The following is an 11,606-nucleotide window of genomic DNA, read 5'->3' as shown; positions in this document are numbered from 1 at the left end:
GTGTGGATCATTGTATTCTTCTTTTTAAACATCTTTCCAACCGTATGCGTATTATACAAAAGGGTACAAACGCATTTTATAGACCAACTCGTCCGATCCAAGGCAACGTGTTCCTTTAAGTTCCGCCATGTTTCCAGCCATAGCAGATAAAACTTTGCATGGTGGAAATACGATATAAAAAAGTTTGCGGTAACACCATGTAATGACTACCTATAATGAGTTGGGGTGGTTCTGAAAAGAACCGTTGGTTTCAACTCGACGTTTCGATCAGTATGCTCTGATCGTCTTCTGGAGAAGATCTCTGAGGCTTGAACGCGGCACCCCCAGATGTCACGCACGAAAAAAGACCAGCGCAAGCGGCGGAGCGCTGGTCTTTTTTCGTGCGTGATATCTGCATGGGGGTGCCGCCACCGCATGCGCCTGGATTAAAGGCTACTTCGTATAGACGCCTGTGTTCTTGAACAAGACACCTCAACTCTTCACTCAGAGATAAACGGGTATACATTTGAGGGCAAAGATAGTTCTTGTGGTTGACTTTTAGCTTGTTCTTGTGATTGAATTAGTTTGGTACACAACACAAATTAAGAACCACAGAAAATTTTACTCCTAAGTAGGCTTTATTTTTTAATGGCATTAAAACTTGTGACAATTATTTGAATTTCTACTTTAACACCATTGTTTACATTGTAAAGCTACTCTCAAATCTACTCCAGGGGGCTGAGATGTTTTAAGAAGTTAAACAAATAGCGCTGTTATCAGAGATAATAATATGGAGCGTCGAGTTTGAAATGCTTTAGAAGCCGTTATTGCTATTATTATAAATAATATGATATTTCCTTGGTGACATCACAGCCCAGATTTTTGCAAAGTTAGGTCTCCACAGTAATTAAACACTTTTAAGAGAGACAATTTAGTTTTACAAATTATTCATTTATGGCAAGCTTTTCAGATCCACAATTTCAGTTGTAAAATTGAAATGATAAAAAACACAATGGCAAACGGAGGCTCCATTTTATGGCATTAAAATTTGAGACGATTATTTTAACTTGATTGAGTTAAGTATAGCTATACTAGTCTGGTGACCTACAAGTGACCTAGTTAAGAGAAACTTAGCAAGTCTAGTTAACCAGTATTATAAACTAATTTAGTTACTGTCTACTCCAGTACTGACAGGCAGTAAATATTTGTCAATTTAATACTGATTTTTAGGCAAAATTATAAATTATACAATGTCAAAGTATCAGCTGAATTCGGTGTCTGCTTCAAAGGGAATCCTTTCTCAAAATCAGCTGCAGTGCATCATGCTACGTCAGTATTTGTTGCAATTAATTTGTTTCAAAGGCAGTGGACACTATTGGTAATTACTAAAAATAATTATTAGCATAAAACCTTACTTGGTATTCGAGTAGTTGGGAGAGGTTGATTTTATAAAACATTGTGAGAAACGGCTCCCTCTGAAGTAGTGTAGTTTTCGAGAAAGGAGTAATTTTTCACGAATTTGATATCTGAAAGCACACAACTTCGTGAGATGAAACAGTGTTTTTTCTTTCATTATTCTCTCGAGACTTCGACGACCAATTGAGCTTAAATTTTCACAGGTTTGTTCTGGTTGAGATACTCCAAGTGAGGAGACTGTTCTTTGATTGGCAATTACCAATAGTGTCCAGTGTCTTTAACAATCTATGACCCAATATATATATATAATGAATAGGGTAGATGGCCTTAGCTTTCGATCCAATCCAGACCTTCTTCAGAGGCATAAAACAAGTACAAACAAATACATATCCATTTATAGAAAAAGAGAGGGGGAAAGGGATTAAGAAAAGGATCCAGAAAGAAGCGGGAAAATAACAGCCAATCAAAGTTTCTGTTATATATATATATATATATAATTTGGTTTGCGGTAACGCCATGTGTGTATCTACTTGCCAGGTAGAGTTTGCTCTTAGAGATATGTCTTTCTTTATTCTACTGCCGCGGAGTAGATAATCGAAAGTTCGAGAGACTTCTCAGTTCTGAAAAGAACATTCCTGCAATTTAACTATACTTCCCGGGCGGAAGGTATAGAAAAACTGGCTGGGACTACTACTTTAGCTTATAGGGTCGTAATTAATAACTACACTACCGCCGAGTCAGTTCTTGAATTGGTGTCAACGTTTTGACTAGCTTACCCTACCGTTCAACAATTATTTAAAAAACATGAAAATTATTAACTGACAGCACACAACATTAGTTTGACACATCATTAACTGACCAGACTTTATAAGGTCTGGGTACTTTTTCTATGACAGAAAACACAATGTCCACAGATTTACATTAAACTTACACAGTTTGAAGATAATAATGGTAGCAAGCTTCCATTAAAATATTACTTGCTGTCGTGCTGTAGTATTTGAGAAACGAGTAAAATCCCAAATCCTTTTAGTCACAATTATATTGCAATTGTTCTTTGGAAAAAAAATGCATTACTCATTGAGTTGTATAATACATTATAATTTTGTATTTTTAACACATTATTGAAAACAAAAAGTACTCCGACTGATTTTTACTTAAAAGGAACGTTACATAGTTGGTAGGAAACAAAAATCGTGAAGATCACAGAATAACATAAAACTTACACGGTCTAATGATGATGATAGTAGAAAACATCCCATGACATATTATTGTCTTAAATGTCACATTTGTTGAGAAATAAATAATCTTATTTCGTGTTTGGAGTTTAACGCTCAGTGAGCGTTTTATTCATTTTTCTTTTTGCATCGATGTCATGCAAAAATGGGAAATGGCTTTTCACTATTTTCTCGTGACCCAGACGGCCGATCGATATCAAACTTCTACAAGTTTGTTAGTTTATATATCTGATGGATTACATAAAGTGCTTACACTACCAGCAACTATTTTGTCCGCAAAACCAATTCTGTAATGTTCCTTTAAGTAACAGATACTCATACTATTAATGCACATATTTTTTATGTATACATGTACAACACAATGGACTGGTGCTAATAATTTTGTAGCGCTTTGAGCAACACAATATAATGCAATTTAATAAACAGATTTTGTTAAGACATAAATCTTATTCAATATAAATACATCACTTTACTTCCGATGTGGAACCATAAAACTAACCCACGACAATAATTCATCTATTTTTAACAATGATCAATCTAATCTTAGAGTTAATTATTCTTAGATGATAAGTTTGCATCGAGGATAAAGAATATTCATTTCGGTATTACATGTACCCATTATACACTGATATGTGTTAGCACTATGTACTTTCCAGAGCTCTGTGAAAAAAAAATCACAGGCATATCACTCCGGTGGGATTCGAACCCACAACCTTTGCAATTCTAGAGCAGTGTCATACCAACTAGACTACCGAGATCTAAGTTAATTTTGCCTCAGGTATAAAGAATATTCATTTTGGTTTTTACCAATAACATACTCTGATATGTGTTAGCACTGTTTTATACTCAATACTTTCCAGAGTTCTGTGAACAAAATTACAGGGATATCACTCGGGTGGGATTCGAACCATTGAGTTTCTGTCTTTGTAGATAAGTTTTATACTTAATACAACTAATAAGCCATACAAGTACACACAACTTTTGCGGGGTAAAGACACAACCTTAAAGGCAGTGGACACTATTGGTATGTACTCAAAATAATTATTGGCATAAAACCTTTCTTGGTGACGAGTAATGGTGAGAGGTTGATGGTATAAAACATTGTGAGAAACGGCTCCCTCTGAAGTGCCATAGTTTTTGAGAAAGAAGTAGTTTTCCGTGAATTTGATTTCGAGACCTCAGATTTAGAACTTGAGGTCTCGAAATCAACCATCTTATTGCACACAACTTCGTGTGACAATAGTTATTTTACTTTCATTATTATCTCGCAACTTCGAAGACCGATTGAGCTCAAATTTTTTCACAGGTTTGTTATTTTATGCATATGTTGAGATACACCAACTTTGAAGGCTAGTCTTTGACAATTACCAACAGTGTCCACTGCCTTAACAAATATTGAACTTTATGCAAAGCTCAACACCCAACATGAAGATAGCTCGCAACTGTTTGAGCCTATGTATATCATAACCTACCCATTTCACACAACCTCTAATAGTTTCTTGAAATTTGAGCGCAAGTTTAGTTTTTTATCATGGATTTTGTGTGCCTCCACATTAGGCTTATTTCGATATTAAAAATCAAAATAAGCAATGTATTTTTTTCTTTACATAATCACTGGTCTGTATTTCAGACATAAATATTTTTCTTGGCATTTTGGTAATACTGGCTGAACTTCATGCCAAGGTTCCTTCCCGACCCAACTAATTTTAATAAATTTATTACGACCCATAAAGCCTTCTCTTTAACATTAAGACCAAAAAGACTACAATCTAAATGTGTGACCAAACAGGGACCAAACAGCTTGTAGTAAACTTTAAGAAAGTCTGTGGCAATATTCTTAACCCCATGCAAGCATGGATTTAATGTAGTCTGCAGCACCGAATCAATTTAACTCAAACAATACCTTGCGGAAGGATTTTGGAGTACATGAATCTGAGCAATGCTTACCAAACAAACTACACTTGAGCATGGTGTTTATGTAATATTTTACCGAAACGAGCCATAATAATTATCATCTTTGATTCATTTCTTTACCTCTACCTCATCATCCCTACCTTCCTCTCCGACGAAATCAGCCAACTCTTTGTTCTCGACGAGCGCCTCGCGAAAATACTCGATCTGACTCAAGAAGCCCTTCAAGGTACTCATGTACTCATTCTGGTGTTTATACATGTGACTCACGTGTGGGGAATCCTCAAACGCCTTGCTGTAAACGTTCTCGTAACCCATGTTGGTCTTCAAACTCGACATTACTCTCTCGTTAGACTCGGCCGTGCCGACCGGGTCCGTGTGGGAATAGAAGAAGAGGGAGGGGGCAGAGACTGGGTTGTGGTGGAATGTGTAGGAGCTCTTGTGGTAGTGCTTTGTGGCTGCGGAGTTCATCACTCTCAGGTACATCTGTAAACTTGTCTGCATGCTGCGCTGGGCAAGGGGGTTCTTGGTTAAGGCCTATAAAACAAAATTAAAACAATATTTTAGAGAAATTCTCCCTTTGCTAGGTTCTTTTTAGATTTGGCAGACGGCTATGTTTAGCTTTAATTTCCTTAAAGGGACACAACACTTTTAGTAAAAGTACTAGGTCAGTATTCGCGTAAAATAACAAAGTCTGTGAAAATTATTCAAAGGAGAAGGGTTTTGCCCCAGTGTTCCTGGATCAATCAGCAGAATTTTGTGCCACAGCCCCATGTAATCCATTACATGGTGCTTAAAAAAAATAATAATGATAACACAAAATTGTAAGCGCCTTTTCCTAAGGTTGCATTTGAGCGCTCTTAAGAATAGGTCTTATACTATATAGGTAGCTCCACATACCTTGCAGACCTAAATAATGAGTGCTTTCATACAACCGTCTCGGTGTGATGAAGTGCTATATTATACAAATATTGACTGCTTCGAGTGCTATGGTTAAAACTAAGACTCCCGAGGTGATCTCCGGAGCGTAGCCGAGGGAAAATAGAACGCTTCACCGAGGGAGTCATAGTTTTTAACCATTGCACGAGTAAAAGCAGTCAATATTTGTTTTATAACACCCCAAACATTTCTAATGACTGTACTGTTCTTATTACGTTACAGACCTGAATGCTACAATCCACGGGCGACGCGAATACAGATTGCATACACTTTTACTTACTGTGTTGCATTAAGTGTCGTGCAATCCGAAGTGGTTACAGACTATTAATTTATCATCCTCGTACACGCAACGGACGTCTGGGTACTGCACGCCGTGTGCTAGTCTGTCGGACTAGCGCATGGCAAACCAACGCACTATCACACGGCCGTCGTCTGGCAAAACTAAGACATGTCATGTGACGCGCTCTAAACCAATGAGCAGGCAGAATACTTGCAAGGGGTGTTATAAAAAGTTCTATAGGAATCTAGTATTATTATTATTCTCGCACCTTGGAAATCCCGACAGGAATATTCTGAAGATCGACGGGGCTATCGTAGATCTGGCCGATGATGCGGCGGGTGATTTCGTGCGACTCTGTCTGCGAGGCCAGCATCTTCTGGATGATCTCTCCGTAGAGATAACCGCCGACGGAGAACCCGTGTACTAGGATTTGGCGGTCTCGCTGCTCCTTACTCTGAAGAAAGCTAACGACATCTCTAGCGATCACTTGAGTGCCAACTGTCGGCAGCAGAAGCTGAAAATCAACATACAGGGACAAAAATTGATTAGGAACCATGTTAATAATAATAATATCGAAGTCTTATATAGCGCACGTATCTACCAAACAAGGTACTCAAGGCGCTGAGTATATACAAACTTTCAGAAAGATAGGTTACTGCAGTGATGGATTCTGAGACCCAATTATGTAACACTTATAAGGGTTTACAAGGTGCGTTAAGCAGCCACAACTAGGAATACCGGGGCGAACCCCTTCTCTTTTCGACAAGTGCACTGGGTTGGTTAACATGTGTTACACAACACATGGGACCAATGACTTTACGTCCCATCCGAAGGACGAAGCAATGGTAAAGTGTCTTGCTTATGGACACAAGTGTCACAGCTGGGGACTCAAACTCACAGTCTGCTGATCAGAAACACCAGAGTTTGAATATCAGTGCTCTGAACCACTCTGTCACTACACTTCCACATTGACCCAATTTACCTGACGACATTATTATAATTATCTTGGACGCACCATATTCAGTGAAGGGCGTATTTTAGGCGATGCAGCGCCCACGCGTAAACCTTTGTGCCCACCGAATAGGTAAGCGTTGCACAGTCAAACGTGATGTGCATGCAATGGGTCAATAGCAAGTTCTTCAAAACATCATCATGGTCACGTCTCTGTGCATGTAGCACATGCGTTGCACAGTCAAACGTGATGTGCATGCAATGGGTCAATAGCAAGTTCTTCAAAACATCATCATGGTCACGTCTCTGTGCATGTAGCACATGCGTTGCACAGTCAAACGTGATGTGCATGCAATGGGTCAATAGCAAGTTCTTCAAAACATCATCATGGTCACGTCTCTGTGCATGTAGCACATGCAGCGCACAGGCCTTGCTAAGTGGCTACAATTTGCTTGTTTAGTTAATTGTTTGTTTTCGTTTTGGGGCATGTTGTGTGGCTTGGCGAAGCTGGTTCAATCCAATACCATCCAATGCTCGTGGTATCATCAGTACCATTGGTAGCATGACATTTGAGAGCACTCCATCTCCCTTATTTGCTTTACACACATGATGCCATGGAACAGGCTATTGGTACGAGTGAATGGTCGACCACAGGAGTGCGGTTTGGTGACCCCAACCAGAAAAATTGGTCATTGGTTGAGCATTTTTGCGTGTTCGGTTGAGGCGCGGTGATGATGCTGTTCAGACCAACCAGTAACCGACTTATTGATTCGGTTGGGCTTGGTTGGGGTCGCCAAAATGCACTCCTGTAGTCAACCAATGGTCGACCAGCCTGGGTTCGAGTCAAAGTGGTCAACCTTTAGTTAACCATGGTGCACACTAGAACTTACTCTAATTCAGAAATAGCCTGAGTTTTACTTTAGGTCTGTGGCTAGACCCTCACCTGCATTGGACGAAGTTTAACCGTCAAAACGTCGCAGCCTCTGCTCAAGTAGAACGCAGCAAAGTTATCAAGATGGCGTTGCTTCGCAGCAAGCCAGCTCAGCAGTAACACAAGAGGGCGGTCTTTAGGGGATTTGGTGCCAGCCGAGTTCGCTCTCTGTAGCGAGAGGTTGGAGTTGATCTTGATGACTGGGACATCTGGCTTCTTCATTGCTGGAGTACCATAGCAGCGCACAATGTTCGGTTGCCATGGAAACTGAAGTTTAAAAAGTAACAATTTTTTTTTTTTTTTTTTTTATTTCAGCCAAATCAGACAGCGCAAGTGCCAAAAACAGGATGGATAAAAATATTATATATTACATAAAGTAGCCCCCCCCCCAACAAAAAAAAACATAATAGAGATTAAAATAATAAAAAGTTATGCATTATATTAGGCTAGCCTGTGCTGTGTGCTGGGCAATTCTTCTTCATTTTATTATATCATATAATAATATTAGTTAAATAAAATGAGCAAAATCCAAATGCGATGTAATACTAATACTAAACTGCACCAATAAAGTATCTAAACACTTGCAAATTGTCAGATATATCGGAACCTGAAATAGTATGCAAAAAAATTATTATTCATTTCAAGTCACCGTTAATTTCTGCACATTTTGACACATCTTGTGTTGCGCTCTGATGTTGTTTAGTGGATTTATGGGCACTTGAGTGGCTTAAGGTCGAATTTCAAAAGTTGTAAAAGCCCCTATTCAAGCTAAATCATTGTATAGTGACGAATAAGATCAGCGTTTCTTTTGCCCACCTTTTATAAACGATTTTTTTGGTCGCTTGTTTGATAAATCGGTTGTGATGAACATCAGCAATAATTGTCAGTAACCAAGCAAAGGGGTCAAAGATGGGCGGCATACAAAAATATGGGTTAAGAGCCAGAATCCCTGATTATGATGAGACAGGGAAAGGTGGTTCAAGATAACAGGAAAGATGGCTCAAATGACCAAACAGGAAAGAGGACGGATCGTTGGTTTGATAGAAGCCGGTACGTCGATGCGAGCTGCAGCTCATGTTTACAACGTCACCAGCGACGGTCAGTAAATGATGAAATGGCTACAGTGTACCAAGCTCAGGGAAATGGGGACGACCTGTCAAGGAGTGGCCATCCGAGGGTGACTTCTGCAGCAGAAGAAAGTGAACAAGCCCATAAAGCCTGACACCACTCTTGAGGGATTGCGACGCATCCTGATCAGGAAATGGCAGGGGATTGACCAGGTACAGATCAGAGGTCTCATTAGGAGTATGAGAAGACGACTCCTTGGCGTACAGGACAGTGATGGAGGACACACTAAGAACTGAGGACAGGATATCAGCAGTTTTAAAGTTAAAGATACGGCAATAAATTTCATGGTCAAGTAAACGAAACGAGTTTGTGTCTTTTGATTTTGTCTGTGTGTGGTGCTTGTGTGAGTTCCCTTCTGGAATTGGGGTGAATAGGGGCTTTTGCAACTTTTGAAATTCGACCTTAAGCCACTCAAGTGCCCATAAATCCACACAACAACATCGTAGCGCAACACAAGATGTGTCAAAATGTGCAGAAGTTAACGGTGAATAGAAATGAATAATTATTTTTTTGTATACTATTTCAGGTTCCGATAAATCTGACCATTTGTAAGTGTTTAGATACTTTATTGGCGCAGTTTATTAATTTATTAAATAACAGACAGAGAGAAGTGTGAATATAAATGAGGAGATAAATGCCGGTATTTTTATAATGCTGGTATAGAAAATAGACATTATTTATATAGTTTAGTTTACCATCATGTTTATACAAACAAATACAACGTAAGCCGTGACGTAAGTAAAGTCGTAACGCCATAAAAATAAGTGAATGAAATTTTTATTTAAAATACAAAGGGAAAGAGTGGAAATATTTACCTCAGCTAAGCTTGCTAGACTTGATCGAGACCCGAGACCTGCTGCCCGCAACATTTTCTGGATCAATTAAATATTTATTACTTTAAGGTTTTTGAAGGATTTTTTGGGGAGGAAATGGAATCGCCGAAAGGTCGTTTACTGTAGTAATTGATGGTACGTCAGGCGAGGTTGTAACGAGCTGCAGGTACATAATATAAAAAATGCACACATGTACGCAATGCATGGAGACAATAAACTTATTCAAGTCCGCCATTACATCAAAGGTGTTGTGAAAAATTGTACAAAGTTAACGTAGATAAATGAATATTCTTAAAATTGTAATTTGTAAAGATATAAATTACCACAGGAAACATTTATATTAATTAAATAATTTATTATAAAAAATTACTGATAAATGTTTAACTACATAATTAGTGAAAGTTGGTAAATAAAAGACTTGCAAATGTTTACCCTTTCTGGTAAAGCAATAGAGGGCGCTCCTATAAAACTTATGCCCTTTTCGAAACGACGGCTTCAGCTTTGGATTTGGCTCAGACTTCTTCTACTTCTACTTGTATACTCGGTAGGGTCCATAAGGGCAGGACGTAAAGCCAAGGGACTTCTTGTCATAAGCGGTACAGGGGTGCGTTGTACCAATTTATTCCTCCACAAGGTGCAAGTAAAAAAGACTCGTTGCTGCTTATAGGTGAGCAGTCACCACTCCCCAGAAATACGAATAAGACAGCCATTCTTATTCTTATTCTTCATTACATGCAGACAGTATGTAAAATAAATAATATAAATACAAAAGTAAGACAAACAGTAAGAGCACAGGACATTACAAAACAACCCTAAAGTGATGGCCAGGATCAACAAAAGTATCACAGTTAAGGTATTCCAAGACCCTCAGTACCACGCCCAGTCAATAGAGCCGTCAGACCAGCACATCCCCGAGGTTTGCACCGGTCTGCATCCCGTCCCGAGAGCTTCCCAGAATCGAAAGAGGGTGCGGCTATGGCATGCATTACCTTTTATACCACATAATTTCTCAACTTAAGCACGACCACGTCTTGAAAGGAAATAAGTGCGTCGTTATAAAAAAAAACAGTGGGGGAAAGTAAAGAATAAGGAAGATACGGCTCAGCAAACACACATGCTGGCTATTACAAACTGTGACCATGTAACAAGTTGTGCAATGGCCTTCTGGCTACGATTGAGTGTAACAATAATTATTTCGAAAAACATGTTTTTGTTGCAATTTGTTTATAATGTAACACAAGCACAGTAAGGGACACAAGCACAGTTAAAGCCACTGTACACTATTGGTAATTATCAAAGACTAGCCTTCACCAGTTGGTCTATCTCAACATAATGCATAACAACAAACCTGTGAAAATTTGAGCTCAATTATTTGTCATCGAACTTGCGAGATAATAATGAAAGAAAAAAACACCATTGTCACACGAATTGTTGTGTGCGTTTAGATGGTTGATTTCGAGACCTCAAGTTCTAAACCTGAGGTCTCGAAATCAAATTAATGAAAAATTACTTCTTTCTCGAAAACTATGGCACTTCAGAGGGAGCCGTTTCTCACAATGTTTTATACCATCAACCTCTCCCCATTACTCGTCACCAAGAACGGTTTTATGCTAATAATTATTTTGAGTAATTACCAATAGTGTCCACTGTCTATACTTGTAAATAATCTGACTTGTCTATGAAATAAATTAATGTTTATACTGTGTTCCTGAAGAATAGAAAATAATTGAATTGACGTCCGTGCTCAGAGTCATTGAGTAAGAACTATTTGAGTAAGAACTATATAAGTCCAAGTTAAATGACCTCTCCAATGATCAGCAGGAAGAAATTAAGACCATTGTACCATGGAGGAATAAATAAGTTATTCCTCCATGATTATACTGGTACTTTTTGCACACATTGTTATTTAATTGGGTTTGTTTTACCAGCATATAAATAAAAATATGTTTTAGAGCCGGTTTATTAAACAGCCGTGCAAACACTGATGTGCTTGGCTGGTGGTC

At 38.7% G+C, this 11,606-nt stretch overlaps 1 protein-coding gene across 1 annotated transcript; it reads right to left on the bottom strand.

Moving 5' to 3' along the window:
- Window positions 1–588: 588 nt before the first annotated feature.
- On the bottom strand, window positions 589–9,928 carry LOC139953838 (transmembrane protein 53-like). Its single transcript, XM_071953411.1, has 4 exons — window positions 9,586–9,928; window positions 7,655–7,909; window positions 6,029–6,274; window positions 589–5,078 (listed from the first exon to the last, which is right to left on the bottom strand). Exons 1-4 carry the CDS (start codon window positions 9,637–9,639, stop codon window positions 4,653–4,655), a joined length of 981 nt encoding a protein of 326 aa, XP_071809512.1. The 5' UTR covers window positions 9,640–9,928; the 3' UTR covers window positions 589–4,652.
- Window positions 9,929–11,606: the final 1,678 nt, after the last annotated feature.

This window comes from Asterias amurensis, chromosome 22, assembly GCF_032118995.1.
Source record: "Asterias amurensis chromosome 22, ASM3211899v1".
NCBI lineage: Eukaryota > Metazoa > Echinodermata > Asteroidea > Forcipulatida > Asteriidae > Asterias > Asterias amurensis.
Note: the sequence above shows the minus strand (reverse complement) of the source record. Positions and strands in the feature narration are given on the sequence as shown.